At 37.8% G+C, this 15,765-nt stretch overlaps 1 protein-coding gene across 3 annotated transcripts; it reads right to left on the bottom strand.

Annotated features, from left to right (window-relative positions):
* Nucleotides 1-46: 46 nt before the first annotated feature.
* LOC132645459 (uncharacterized) lies at nt 47-14,297 on the bottom strand. 3 transcript variants are annotated; one of them, XR_009584108.1, is made up of 10 exons: nt 13,273-14,297; nt 11,318-11,506; nt 8,975-9,067; nt 8,631-8,813; nt 8,440-8,542; nt 8,159-8,344; nt 5,198-7,650; nt 3,656-4,248; nt 2,748-3,488; nt 47-472 (listed from the first exon to the last, which is right to left on the bottom strand). XR_009584108.1 is itself a non-coding variant. In XM_060362451.1 (9 exons), exons 1-9 carry the CDS (start codon nt 13,498-13,500, stop codon nt 3,479-3,481), a joined length of 4,035 nt encoding a protein of 1,344 aa, XP_060218434.1. In that variant the 5' UTR covers nt 13,501-14,297; the 3' UTR covers nt 3,002-3,478. The 3 variants fall into 3 exon arrangements, 2 of the variants coding, with proteins under 2 accessions (XP_060218434.1, XP_060218435.1); XM_060362451.1 differs by lacking the exon at nt 47-472 and having other exon boundaries at nt 3,002-3,488; nt 3,656-4,245; XM_060362452.1 differs by lacking the exon at nt 47-472 and having other exon boundaries at nt 3,002-3,488; nt 3,646-4,248; nt 13,273-14,296.
* Nucleotides 14,298-15,765: the final 1,468 nt, after the last annotated feature.

Below are 15,765 nucleotides of genomic sequence, written 5' to 3' on the forward strand. Positions count from 1 at the left end.
TTGTTTATTTAATATATAAACTACACCGGCAGCGAAAAATGTCATGAGCAAGGTAAAATCACAATTCCAAATGAATGAAAAATTAGTTGTCCAACAACGATCATACTCTATTTGATTTAAGACAAATTTTAAAAGGCATATTACCTATTACAACTAAGTAAAGCTAACCGAGCCTGGAAATCGACTACTGGAAAATCTTCATCTTAATCAATCATAAACGATACTGGGCTAGTAAGTTTTCATCACTAAAACCTATGTTGCTCGGACTCTTCAAAAATGACGCCGCACTCGTGTCGGATCCTTAAAAAATGTACTACTTTCGGAGGATCCGACATGCACCCGTGTCCATTTTTGAAGAGTCCGAGTAACATAGACCAAAACAAGAATCCCTAATCCGTAAAGCGTAACACATGCCCATGGTCTTCCTCCTTCTCATCTTCCTCAACCTCTTCTTCTTCTTCTTTATACAAAACTGTAAGGTATTTTGCCTGTAGATTAGCTACGTAAAAGGCATCAATAAGAGTGATAGGACTATGCATATTCACAGAATGCTTAATTTCTGTCTTCAATCCAGCAATAAAACAAGACACATAGAACTTCTCCTCTAAATGAGGATAAGCAGAAACCATATCACACATAACCTTCTCAAACCTTTCTACGTATTCTTCAACATCCATATCTTCACTCTGTTCAACACTTCTAAATTTTCCCATTACGTCAACACCAAATCGTTTACAAATGTCAACACAGAACTTGTCCCTAGTAATTTGGTCTGAAACGTAACATTGGTACCAATATTCAGCTTTACCTTTAATGTGAAGTGAAATGTATGTCATTTTAAGATGGTCTGGGATTTGACAAGAGTTTGAAGCCAACGCCTTAGGTTATCAAGATCAAATTTTTAATTTTGGGGGTTTGTATGGAGCATCCATGGCAGAATAAGCTCAAATGAGATAGCTAGCTAGGTATTTGTAGGAGTAATGATCAGTTAAGAGCATTAGCCAGCTGTATATTGATATATTCCATGCACTATGCTAACTAACTCACACACCACTATTCCACTGCCCACCTCTATACTCCTTTCCATTTTCGAATGCGACAATAAACTCCCCTAAGAAATATCAGAAAGTTATTAATTATATATTCGAGATATTAACCATAAATAGTACTTCCTCCGTCCCAATTTATGTGATATAATTTGATTAGACATGAGTTTATATACTGTCTGCCGAGTCAAAACAACTTGTAAGTAATTGTATCATGGAAGTAGTTGTTTATAGTGTAAATTAAAATGTCTTTAAATATATATATATATATATATATATATATATATATATATATATTACGTAACAAAAATAGTGTTGATTTGGTAATATTTTATCAAACTTTTGATGCATAATATTTAATATAGTGTTTCCTTGAATGACTGAAAGACTGAGCAACATCACAGGAAAAAAAAATAATGGTATAAGAAAATGTAGCAAGTGAACACCAATACGATTACTTTTATATAGATAAATGAACACCAACACAGTAAACAGAATATTTGAGTGTATAATCTCCAAGAATGCATGACTATAAAATAAATCAACTTGGGCAAAAAGGAGCAAATTGCACGTTTAAGGGATTATGCACTTATATTTGTGTTTTGAATTATGCATTTAATACCCTAACTTACAATAAGGAAGATTTTCATAAATAGATCATTCCACGTCATTGTGTGATTTGTCACAATGTTTAAGTTGTGCAAAATAGTGTTGATTTGCTTTGCCGCAATTCACTGCGGATCATTAGGACTTAAGTACAAAATGTCATGGTAGAACATTGAGACTTTTTTACGGATGACCTTGCTACAACTTACAAGTCCTGGTTAGTCACCTGGAGTTTAGTTTAGTTCAAATTGCGGTGCAACTTTATAACAAATTGTTTACAAATTCTAATGGATCCCCAAGAGTTTCTTATGCAATGGCTTGCCACAAGTCTTAATGAATCACCAGACGTTTAGTACAAGTTGTGTCATAACTTTGGAACTAATTATTTACCAATTCTAGCGGTTCACAAGGAGTTCCTATGACATTTCACCAATATGTTTTTGCTTCGAAATTGATCCAATCGACTCAGAATTTTTTTATCCAGCATTCCCATACCAATTTCAATTAGTTTCAATTGTTAAATTCAACTCAACCCTTCAAAAATAATAGATCCTCTTAGTCTTCTTCAACAATCAAGCTTAACAAAATCCATTAAACAAATGGTATTTTTCAAGTTTTCCAACCACGCTAATCAAAACCAATAACAATGGGTCTTCAATCTTCCACAAAAAGTACGAAGAAGATGGGAAGGAGGAGCAGAGGTCTAAATTTGCTAAACACGTTCCTTGAAAATACTTATGAAATAAAATCTTCACTCTAAATGGTGATTAAATGTTAACGGGTCTAGAAACCACGTCCCTTACACGTGACCCATTTTTATCAAACGTTCTGAGAGTTCAAAGATCTTTTCAATTTTGAGACGGAATAAAAACACGACAATGGCCTCCAAAATTTATCCCTTCATTTATGCTTCCAAATTAAAATTTAGCTGTCTTCGGTTTAATTTTTTTTTTTTTTTTAAAAAAAACCACACTTTATGTATTTTGTTGAAATAAAGAAATTAAATGTTAGATATTGCTTCTAATTTAGGAAAAAGTTAGAGAAAGCGATGATTTGTTCTTCTACAATTCTAATTAAAAGAAGTGTACTAATTACCTGCTCCCTCCACCAACACAATCACCGTGTAACTCTCCACAAAGCTTAGACAGATGAAAAGAAATGACTCGACATCTTTGCCCCAGCCGTTGTATAAATCTGAGTCTCCCCATGGTCTATTCCAGCTTCATTGACACCACGTGCGTACTTTTTGGAAGCAATAATATGATACATGCCCCCTCCTAACCATTGCATGAATCAAAAGAGAACTTCCTGATGTTACTAGCACAGCAGATGAAAGATCATGTTTCGAATTGGACTCTAAATTCTGTGTCAGCATCACAGTCGCATCGCTACACTGTAAAAATACCCCAAGTGAGCCGAAGCTAGTACAAGTACATTTTTCTTGACAAAATCCTACTACATTCTATTGAAAATGAATTTTTTTGATGGTAAAACTACTATAACAAGTTAAAAACTCTAAATTCTTGGAAGAGTTTCTACTTCCCAATGAGATTACAGTATGCTAATCTCTCTACAAGAACAGAATAAACCTATATCTCTTTGAAGAAGGTTGCTGCAGCTAAAATACAAAACTAAGAGCTGAAGGATCAGATGTGACCACTTCCTCGCAAAATCTAAAGAGTAACTCGTGGTCCAGATCTTCACTGCAAAACTAAAGTGAGCATATGACTGGCTGTTACCGTCTTCTTTCCAGCTTAATATTAAAGGGATTACAAATTTGTACCCTTTAATGATAATTCCTTCCAGCCACTGATCTGCCAAAGTCATTAAATCCTCCTGTTGATAATATAAATTGAAAAAGTTAAGAAATTGTCGTCACCAGAGAAGAAACAGATACTAATGTCTGTGAACCTGAGCCAACATCAGCTCAGCTTCACAAATAAGATGCTGCAATTCGAACAAAAGAAGCCCCTGAGAAAACCATAACTATTACCTTGGTTTACCTTTGATGATGAGGTGAAGATGGTTGATCTGGAGAAGACCGTTGCCCAGAAACTGCATGAAATCTCTGTTGCTCAAATGCTCCCCGTTGACGATTTCCCTCACCTGGCTGAGATTGTTCATTTACACTTGCTGGACGACCCAGAGACCCAAACTCAAGCTGTTCTCCTTGTGGACCATAACCGGCATTGTGGTCAAATGGATAGAGCATTACAACAGGGGATCCACCAGGTTCATTTGAAGTCACTCCACTTGGGTTCATTGCTGTTAAAGGATACATGCCATATGCCACATTTGGAGGAGGGCCACTATGGCTTGAGTTTCCACGCAATTGACCATTTTGGGACAGATAAGAAGGAACGGAGTCATGCCTATGTGAGCTCCATGATCTGTCTGCCCGGCTATCATTGGATGCCAACCTATCCCCTCTTGAGTTTGATTTCTCAGATTGGCTGCGGTTGTAATTGCGCCCACCAGCACGAGATTTTGGATTCATAGTCCAATTCGATTCTCTGTCCACATGGTTATCGTTTCTCTCATAGTTGTAATTCCCCCTTCTTGTATTAGATGAGTGCCGATCCCTAACTGAAACCTTCTGAAGCAACACCAAATTGCAAAGGTAAAATATCCACTTGAAATGTAGTACCACGTCTCAATTAAAAAAGATCTTGTGCACAGAATAGAAGAGAAAATTCTAAACGACACACAAAATCAAGCTTCCCCAATGGAAAGAAAGGTGATCTGTATGTGCGCTTCATGGACAGAATATAGACAAAATGTCACTTTAACCATCCTCAACATCAACTCAAAAGCATGGAAAAGCAAACCAGAATGAGATTTCACTTTTCACGAACATCTCCCGTGGAATTAGTGAAAAGGATAATGCTGTCTCTCACTAATAAAAGAAGCATCTGAGAAACCATTCTTTATACTAGTGCTTGAACATTATGTGAAACGGACAGAATGAAAACATTGAGTAGCATTTATAAATCTATAAATCACATACAACAGATGAGAAGTTCAGAAACGAGAGAGATGAATAATTCTATTAAATGAAAGATGTATATTAATTCGCTACAGTAGCTAGGGTGAAGAATGGACCTTGCTGGCCTAACTCAACCCCAAAAGCTCGCTCATGAGCTGAGAATTGTCCAAGACTATATAAGGAGACTAAGTACCCCATCCACAATCAATGTGGGAACACCCCCCCCCTCCCCCCCCCCCCCCCCCCCCCCCCGGCTCAAGACTGGAGATCAGGAGCGTGGACAATATAACATGGGAGCTCTACATTGGGTAAACCAAGAATTGGGATAGGTCTGGCTCTGATTCCATGTGAAAAAATGGACCTTGGGCCTAACTCAACCCTAAAAGCTAGCTCATGAGGTGAGGATTGCCCAAAATTATATAAAGAGACCAAGTACTGGGCCCCACCCCAACTGATGTGGAACTCAACACCCACCTAATACTATCTATTACAGAGACATAAAAGAGAGTTATAGAGATAAAATTTATTAATGTACAAGTCTGATGAGTCAACTACTTACAGGATTTGGCAGGTACGTCCCTGTCCCGCTGCGGAATCTTGGTATCTCATCAACATACCGTTGAAACACATTAGGAGGTCTATTAGAAGCAGACTGTAGAGGTGCAATGGGCAATGCACGAGGACCATAGCTTGTCAGCTGAGTAAAGTGGTTCATGTTCGCTGAATGAGGTCGTCCAGGACCATCCCACGGGAAACGACCCTGTAAATATACAGGTGGTACCATTACAGGAGAAGGATAAACAAGTTGTCCAGAATGTCTAGGGTTTTGGCAAAACCTTCCATATTGCAAATTTTGCCAGTGACTAGCAAAGTCACTGTTAAGTATATCGGGCCTGTGTTCATCAGGTGCCTCAATAGAAGTAGCCCCTCTAAAAGAACTGGATGGAGTTAAATCTTCAGAGTGGTCAAGTACTCCCTCAGACGTATCAAAGTTCTGGCCTGAATCCCTATGATCTAAGCATTCTTCTCCTCCTAAAGGGCTTGTTGAAGAATCAGGTGTTCCTGCCTCAGGTGGAATATTGTATATTGGAAGCATAGTTAGAAATGGAACTGGTGGCCCAGTGGGATAAAATGCAATAACCCCAGAATTATCAGTCATTCTTTGCCGAGAACCAGGCCCAATAAGCATTGGTGCAATGGGCATCATTGGGTCCGATCCACTTGTCTGAGCAACTTCATGTTCAGCCACATGCCTTGCAAGGTGCATGGAAATAACAGATTGAGGTCCTTGGATTCTCTCAGCCATTTCAGTACCCACGTTTGACACAGAATTCCAATCCTGATCTTCATCCTCAGCTTGATCTGACACGTGGTCAGACATCATTTTACCTTTTCCATAACCACTAGTTGGCTCTGCAGCACCTGTTTTCTTTCCCCGGCTTTCCTTTGCTGACTTTGTGCTTTTAGCAGAAGACCCATCCCAAGAACTCTCAGAAGAGGTTTTACTTCTCATAGAACTACTATGAGCACTGGATGAGAACCTGGAACTTGCCATCCTTTCTTCAGCATAAATGTCATTCACTCTGCTATCCTGAAACTGAATATTATCAGAATGTTCTTCCCCAATTGGCCCACGTTTTTCTTTCATATACTTCTGCTGAGCTCCCAGAGAGTTGCCGGAGCCAGTAACCCAAGATGAAGGAACAAAGTTAAAACCTGAATGTATAGACTGTTGCTTAAAATCAGATTGAAGTGTTTCATAATTTCCATTTTCTGGGTCAAATCCAACACTGGAGCCAGCATCTGGCTCTTGCCAGAAATCATTTTCTGCCTCACCTGAGTTCATCTCCATAGGGCTAAAATTTTCATTATTGCGGTCAATTGGATCTTCAGAAGTTGGATTCAACCCGAGGCCTGGGAAGTACTGGTTGAAATGGGGTGAAATCAAACCATGCGGAAATTGCATGTTCGAGAATGCAGGATCCATAAAAGGAATACTAGTGGGAACTCCTGGCATATTTCGTTGATTATAACCCATAGAAGTAAGAAATGGAGGAGAGATAGGAAAAGGCAATTGAGCTGAAGCCCAGTTAAAAGGAAAATGAACTTGCCCATTAAATCCATGCATTGAAGTAGATGCCATCATGTTCACAAGATCTTGCTCTTCCTGATGCATCCCTTGTGTCCCGCTAGTGGATGAGAGCTCTTCATTCAGAACATCAATGCTTGATTCTCGGTGAAAGCTATTTGATCCACCGTTAGATTCGGTGACAGGATCATGACTCTGATGGGATGGAACGTGTCTAACAGATGGCGTGTTATCATTTAAAGATCGACCGCTCTGACCTGCTATATTTTCAGATCCTTGGTTCTTCCTCTTATAACTGCTGTCCTGCCTCATCGGAGTGGGTTGCGTTTTTGCAATCTCTGGAGCTCTTCCACGCCTTCCTTGATTGTTACTGTCACCATAGGTGTCTGTAAGCTCAGGACTAGACCGCGTTCTGGCAAAAACAAACCTACCCTGGATATCATTCACTACTTGATCAGATTTTGATTCTCTCTGGATTTTGTCGGTATGTGAAACCTGAGAGGAAGTGGCTTCCTTCTGCACTTGATCAGGAACCCTTGAGTTGCTCAAATTGCCATGGCTCTTTTGGTTTTCAGTATAAGAGGACACAGAAGAATCATTCATTCTAGAGAAGGTTCCAGAAGAGTGATTACCATGTTGAGAAGAAACATTCCGTGGATTGGCTCCCTCCACCTTACTTACCTTTTTCCCACTGGGGTTGACCCTAAAATTCTGAGAGTCCGGTATGTCATCTGGTGTTGACAATCTTAGGCGTGACAATTCTGCCTCTGGGGCATCAGGCCTTTGGCCACTGCCATGCCTCTCCCATGTATTCATAAAAAACTGGTTTACCTCATAAATTAGATTTTCTTTGGGGCAGTCCAGTAACCTTGCCAGCCTTTTGGCACCAAATCCGAACGCACTCCGTATCCTATAAAAGTTACCTGCCAGAACAATAATCAGACCAATATGAAGTCCCACGAAACAATGATGTGAAGAACATGTCATAACTAGAACTTTAGAAACCGTGCAGTAACTTTATATTAAGCAGTTGTCATACAAGGCTGTGCCTCAAGAATTTCCCTTACTCGAGGCTTTTTATTAGTCAAAGAAAGTTTAGCTACGATAGTAAACAATTGAATTGTAACTTTCTATCCTTCTAGGGTACCAACACGCATCATGTAAAAAACAGTAGTTCTAGTACCCCTCCAAAGCCCACCAGCCTAGGAGTCGTCAACCCTTACCTTTTTGCAACCTATGCGACTCAAACCCCCAACCTCAAGATCATTAGAAGGAGGGTGATTTCATCTAGGTTATCCCTCACTTGTCAGTGGTGGAAGAAATTAAACTTCAGAACCTTACTAATATATAATTAAATCGAGCATCAGAACAGATGACAGCAATGCTTATATTGACATAATTAGTGAACAGCAATATTCTAATTTCAAGTACCTTTACTCACACTACGGCCAAGGTTGTTGTTTACTCGTAAAGGATCGATCACATTAAAATATTTGGAGACAAAAGGTAGCCCTTGGTTTTCCTGCCCACCAGGAAAAACAGCATAGACGGAGCTACAGGCATCAAGAAACAATTTACTGAGAAGCAATTCTCCAGCATCTTTGCGAGGAGGTTCCGCTGTAACACGAACAACAAAATTAAGCCATCAAATAAACTCAAGCCAAACTACAGGAAATCAAAAAATACTAAATGCCTCTACACATGTTCATTACCAGTGACATCAGGAAGTGAACTGATTGGCACAGGACCCCATAAACTAACACAAAAGTTGTCCCAATCGAAGTTGCTGAAGAACTCCAAGAAGCGGTAAAGGACCTATGAGTATGTAATGAAAATATCAAAAATAAGAAATAAAACCAGCAAAACAAAAGGAAAAAACAAAAAAGTGAAAATAAACAAGCACCTCAAGTGGCCCAGCAAAGGAATTGTTGAACACATGAAATATGTAAAGAACTAATGTTTCCAAGGCATAAGTTGAAATGAGACCGTGATGAGCACCCAGTAAACGGCTCTCATAATAACACCATGCCTTAATCAAGATAATGCTGCGCTTGAATAAATGATTCTGGTTTATCAGGTGATCAACCTACAAAAGAAAACAAGTACAGCAAAGAGTTTATGCTCCTTAACCCAGAACTCTTCTCAACTAGTTCCATTTTAGGAAAAGTAATTACTTAGGACAGCATGTTAACTCTATGGTTGTATCATCAAACAGCAGAACCTGTTATAGCATAAGAAACTACACACCTCCTCCAGGAAGCAAAGGGTACATAGACCCCCTAGCTGATTGAAAGATATGTCAACCACGATATTTTCAACTAAACATTTAATTAACTTCACCTGCAGTCAGAAAAGAAAACAAGAATAATGAGAGAGATTCATGGACAACAGAATCACCAAGGTGCTGGTGCATATCAAAAGAACTGCAGAAAATTCAACTATATAACCAACATTAGAAAATTCAACTATATAACCAACATTAGCAACCACGAATAATTTTAAGCTACCCAAGTAGTCAAAGATGATTGATTATTCGTATTGCAGTATTAGCTTGGTTGCTTTCTTTCTTTCTTCTTTCTTTCCTTTTTTTTAAAAAAAAAAAACAGAAGAATTAGCTACAAACTCAAATAACATTTCCTTCATCACCCAACTCCACTCAACACAATAATCTCCTAGTGCACCATGCTTGGTCTAAATACTAGTGGAACTGGAAGATATTCCTCACAACTTGCGAAGAGTCACTGCAATGAACATACTCCAACCAAAAAATGCTCAAGCAATTCCATATATAGCTTCAGGAGAAAATTATACAGTTAAGTATCACTACATCTAATTGATAAGATCCAAAGCCAAAGGGTCAAGTAACTACAAAAACAGACCAATAGATACTCGGACAGAACAAGGGGAGAGATAAATGTTTGTGTCTAAAGGGCTATAGAAAAATAACACTGTAGTGAATGTCAACTGTAATTATTCCTAAAAGCAACGACAATGGATATTACAGTTATTGGCCTTGGGAACGAGCATTACAACAAAACCAACTATAGACATAGAACTAATTACATGATAAAATTCCCCAAGTTCATCAAACTAGGCTCTCAATATATTTCTTCTGGGGAAAATATTATGTAAAAAGACTAATGATGATACCATCATAACTCCAATAATATCGGAAAAAGGGAGCTGATGTATGTTAAATTCCAGATGCAACATTCAATAAATAGGAGCATTGAAAAGAACACTTTTAAACTGACGATTTTGTAGAACCTCTATGTGGTGCTTAACAAACATGAAATATCAAGCATAACTGGGTTTTTTTCTTTTACTGGCAAGCGATCTCATAAATAAATTACTCTTGAAAGTTAAAACGCATAATCCCCCCAGAGTGCCAAATCATCTCAACGTACGAGATCAAATGTTAACGCCATCTGATCGTATAAGAGCATTGAAAATAAACTTAATATAGCATTGGCACAGTTTCTGGAATATAACTCTGTTCTGACAACTGTAGTCAGATACAACCATACATTTAATGTTCGTATGATATCTTCCTCTAATGCTAATTAAGATCTAGTCTCAAGTAAAAATGAGAAAAGTGTCATTACTTTTGCAACTCAAAAAAAAAAAGGTTCAAATGAATGTCACATATTTTCAAAGGAGTAGTTCCTTCTATCTTAATTAAAAATCAAAACAGCAGATAGTAAGTAATCCCAAATAGATATAGTAACACAATTCTTTCTACTTAAAAAAGATTATCAAAGAAGAATCACAAGTCTTGATAGTTGAAAAGAGAAATCTGTTCTGCTAAATTGACCAAAACCGCAAGATAAAATCATTGCATGAATCATAGAAATAAGAAACTAGAATTTCTTTTTTTTACAAATGTGGTGTTCTGGCCAGCTTGCGCGCACCTCAACTAATTCCACGGGGTACCCGCTACCTCCCACCAACAACAGGTACCGGGTAACTTTATCCACCAAGGCTTGGACGAATGGGAAGAAATCACCCAGTGTTCTTGTCTCCGCCGGCATTTGAACCTGAGACCTCAGGGTTCTCAACCAACTTCATTGACCACTAGGCGACACCCTTGGGTGCAATAGTGAAGGCTTTCTTGCATCAAAATAAAAAGAAAAGAAATTCTCTGAAAAGCTAAAGGAAAAGAAAGTTTCAAAAGATTGACCCAAAAAATAGTTACAAAAGCAAATTTTTTAATGTTTTGCTTACGAAATTTCAACAGCAAAAATCAAAGCATAGTTAGCATGGACGACCGATATCTTTACACATCCAGAGTTAGAATCCCGAAAAAGGGGACAAGTGAAATCCAAGCCCCAAATAAAACCAACAAAACATGCTCATCATACCATCTAGTTTTCTAAATTTAACAATACCTGATTAGAACACTCCTTGTAATTAAAAGATAATCCAAAAAAATTCCCCATTCTATCAGAAGTCACAAATTGTCAAATACCATTTAACTCCTAGTGAAAGCTAGCCACGACTACCTATACTCTCTCATAGGCACCAATCGAGAAGATATAGAATATGTGCATGCAAATCTCAAAGAAAACAGGATCTATGAAACGGACTTACTTCTGCCTGAATGTACTGAACCTCCTTAACATGAAATTCAGCATTTTCATTTTTCTCCTCCTTCTCTAGCATATCACGAACCTGATGAGCCCATGTATCTTTTAAACTTTGGTTGTTACTGAAGGCAGTTAAATCAATGTCCCCATCAGGAAGATAAGTCTTCAAGGGTACTGAGCCAAATGTAAAAACCTGGAAACATGAAGTGGTTGAGAAATTACAAGCAAAATGCCAAAAGATGAGACCAAAAGATGAAACCACACATAAACAAGGCTGGAGCATTTGCTCTTTTTATTTTCCTCTCTTTTTGTGTTCAGATGAGTAAGTAGAACAAAGTCCTATACGGAAACTCAAAGTAATGACTTCCTTAGTGAAGGAAGACTTGCAACAACAAAAAAAATAGCATAGTCAAATGTACAAGTCATGCACACTTATCCCGAAGAATCATTTCACCTCAAAAAAAAAATTAAAAAAAAAATTAGTCATACATAGAACAAAGTCTTTTGACATATCAAATGTTATGCACCTATGAGAACAATGAGTCCACTCTTTTAGGAAAAAAATGATTACAAGGCCATAGTTTGAACCCCCTAAAATATCGCCAGTCCACCTTGTACTCTCTTCACCCATCTCCACCACACACCCACACTCTACATTCTATCCATTTTCACACTTCAGAACTCATTGGCCTTCATAATATCCCCAACTACTTCTATCCAACTGCTGTATCTAATCCGCTCCGTTTAAGAAAATAAAAGAAAATAGAAACCTCCACTTCATAGTAAATATCACCTATGACAAGAAAATCCAATTCAACCAAATCTCTTAGTTACCCTCAGTGTTACCAAAAGCAAAAAGCGCAAAAAAAGCTCTAAGCTCTGTTGGGGCTTTAAGCGCAAAGCGCAAATAAAGCATGGGCTTTAATGAAAAAAGGCGCAAACAGAGAAAAAACATAAATATATATATGTTTATTCCAAGACTAATGATTATAAGCTAAGTTGCGCGGACTCATCATTTTTTATGCCGAACCCGTCTCGACGCAAGACTGGGACGGGTTACATCTCGGATTCGGGGTCAACCAACTTCGGATACTTTGACCGGAATCCCTGGACAAATTTGTGGGGGTGGGTGGGGGGGGGGGGGGATTGAGATTTTGATTTCTCAAAATAAAAGATAAAACCGATGTAAGAGATGGGAAATGGAATGCCCATCTGGGAGAATGAACATTGAATTCTACAATATACATGGAAGTTTTCATAGATTTATCTCTCGAAATCTAGAATATCTTTGTCACTCTATTTTCATAATTTTGAATTTTCTTAGCCGAATCCCAGCATCCGTATCCAATATCTGGATCCGCACCCCGAATCTTAAAATTTAGATTTTTCCTAATCCGACACTCGGATCCGTACCCGTATCGGATACTTGCACCCGAGTCCGAGCAACTTAGATTATAAGCATGAATAACATATATATGGACAAAGAAATTGAAAACAAATAACAATAAAGTCAAATATTAATTGTTTAGCATCGCCTCTTCAAGAAACGCTCATTGGCAAGAAAAATATGTCTTGCAGCCTTGATGACGATACCGAAGCGCACATTAAGCAAGGCCAAGCGCTCAACATGTTTTGAGCCTCGCTTCATGGCTTAAGCGTGCTTTAAGCGCGCCCTTTGACAACACTGGACTTACCCTCCTGTTGTATATTCAATAATGAGCTCCAGAATACAGAATAAAGCTCACTAATTTCAACAACATATACATCATTTCGGAAGTTCACAATGCACACAAAACGTCCTAATGCATTGAACAAGTTGATTCATTGGTCCTTGTTAGTAAAGATAAGTCACTCATATCACACAGAAATAACAAAAATATTACTCAATACATAACACGACAACAGCAAATTCCATCAATGTTGCAAATGTAACCACGATTTCGGAACATTAAAGACAACCTGACATGGGAAACACTTCATGATGAGCCGCTGGACGTAATCAGCAACAGCATTTCTACGCTCCTCGGATGGTTGATTAGGCTTAATGCAGGCAATAAGCTCTGCAGTCCTTTCCTCAGCCTTTGACCATCTCTCAGAGTCGAGGACTCCGATAACGGGCCCCGCATCTGCCACTAGACCATTTGGCAATAGCCCACTTGGCTCTGCCCATTCCTCAAGCTCTCCCATACAACACTACTTGTTTTTAACCCAACTACAAAATGTTCTTCTTTTGTTTTTCAACAACTTTAACAATAAATCCAACCTTTTTTCTCCAGTTTCCCTCTAAATGCTGTTTCAAACTAGCTTATCATACAAAAACTAAATCTGAATTACAAATAAAACCCCCCAACAAAGTAGTTCAATTATATGATTAAGGCCAATTCACCATAAATTACCAAGAAGGGTGTCAATATTACTTAATAGCTTTTATATAGTCTTATATATCAACCCCCAAAATGCAAGAAAATGATAAAATAAAATAAAAAACCCACCTTTACCCAAAATAAAAGATTAAAATTAAAACAAAAGGAACCCTAAAGGGGAGCTTCTGATAGGAATACTTGATCAAGGGATTAAAATAGAAATGGAAACCCTAAACATAAAAACTTCCAAGAAACCAAATAAAATGACAAATCCACAACTTTTCTTGATTTTCTAACAGATAAAGATTGAATTTTTTTTCATTCCCAAGAAGCATACATAAAGGGGTTCTTGAAAATCCAAAGAGAAGTAGAAATATAAATAGGAAAAAGGGGAAATGTGTGTTTTAGGAAAGGGGTGTGTGTGAGAATGGGAAGCACAGATTAAAGTGTGTGTGTCTGTGTGAGAGAGAAAAAATGGAATTCAAAGAAAGAGAGATGAATTGGTTTTGACGCTTTGAGGATTGTAGAAAAAAAAAAAATACTACTCTACTCTATTGGGCAAAGGAGAAGAGAGTTTTTTTCTTTTTTCTTTTCTTTTTTGATCCTTTTTGCCTCCTTTATGAAGTTATCCTTGTCCTCTATTCTTTGAGGGTGTGCTAAATAATCAAATGAAGGGGGTGGGGTGTGTAAATATTACAAGCAAAATGGTGGCACTGATTGTTTTAAGATCAAGAAAAAATAATATTATTGGTATGGTAATTAATGCTCTTCTAATAAGTTTCTTCTTGAAAGAATATAGCAACAAACAAAATTTTAGTTTCATTAACTATGTGAAATCTAACGTTCTATTTTAGGCTTAAATATTCGCGCTTCTTTCATAGTTCCATGTACTTTAAGGTTGTTTATCAGGCGAATTGTATCTTAACGGTTCGGCTTATCGATTATCATTTTTAAATGTATTAATCCTCTAGCCAACCGATAAGATATCGATTGATTCGGTATTGAGTTAGCAATTATCGCATGATTATTGGGCGGTGTATCGACTTAATCTAAGAGACAATGAAAATTAAAATCACAAAATCCAAGTTTTTTCTAAACTAGACCTTCGGGATTTTTTTAAGGTTCATACATGCATCGATCCAGTCGAAGAACTTGCTCCAGAGCGACTACTCCGCCTAGCCTATCTTCCTGCCCGCCCCCGGTTCTCTATGCTCGGTTCCACAAACATGTAGTCCAGCTTCCACGGACGTTAAAAATCACAGCTTCTTGTTCTTTTGCACGACTGCTTTTCCGAAGATAAAACAACTGCTTGCGCCAAGTTCTTTTGTACAACTCTTCTAGTTATAAGATCGAAACATAAGCTAAGAAGTTAATAGAATACTGAATAGCGCTTTACATTTACGATTTACAATAGATACTTTATATACCTAGAGGTAAAAAAATAAATATGATAATACTTAACGGGTTAACGATTTACTAGCTGGGGAAATTGAGGAATCCATCCCACATAAATAAATCGCAAAATTTCAACTGATAAAAAAAAAATTGTCTTAATGCAAACCTCTAATTTAAGTAGAGTTTTGCCATACCTGATGCAAAACTCCACCTTAAGGCAGAGTTTGCCTCAAACTCTGCCTGAAGGTAGCAAAACTTTGTCTGATCAGACAGAGTTTGAGACAAAACTCAGTTTTACTAATCCAAACTCTACCTTATAATTTTTTTTAATTTTTGACTAAGCGGAGATTCAAACCCGGAATCAAATGATTTTTAGTGAAGGAGAAAAATTAAAGACTACCAATTTGAGGGACAAAAATTAAAGACTAGTGCCTTTGAAGTGCATGTACACGTTGGGGGCAATTCACTGAATTGCCCTTCTTTTGGGGTGGTCTTTAAATTTTGCCCCTCATATTTGAAATCTTTAAATTTTGCCCTTCGGCTAAAACCTATGGGTTTCAGGTTCGAACCCCCACTCAGTCAAAAATTAAAAAAAAAAATCGCAAGGCAAAGTTTAAATTTCGCTATGCCCCCACCGGCATACACTTGTTAAGGAATTACCAAAGTTATGCCGGACTCGGCATACTTATGCCTT

This window comes from Lycium barbarum, chromosome 6 (genome assembly GCF_019175385.1).
Source record: "Lycium barbarum isolate Lr01 chromosome 6, ASM1917538v2, whole genome shotgun sequence".
Lineage (NCBI taxonomy): Eukaryota > Viridiplantae > Streptophyta > Magnoliopsida > Solanales > Solanaceae > Lycium > Lycium barbarum.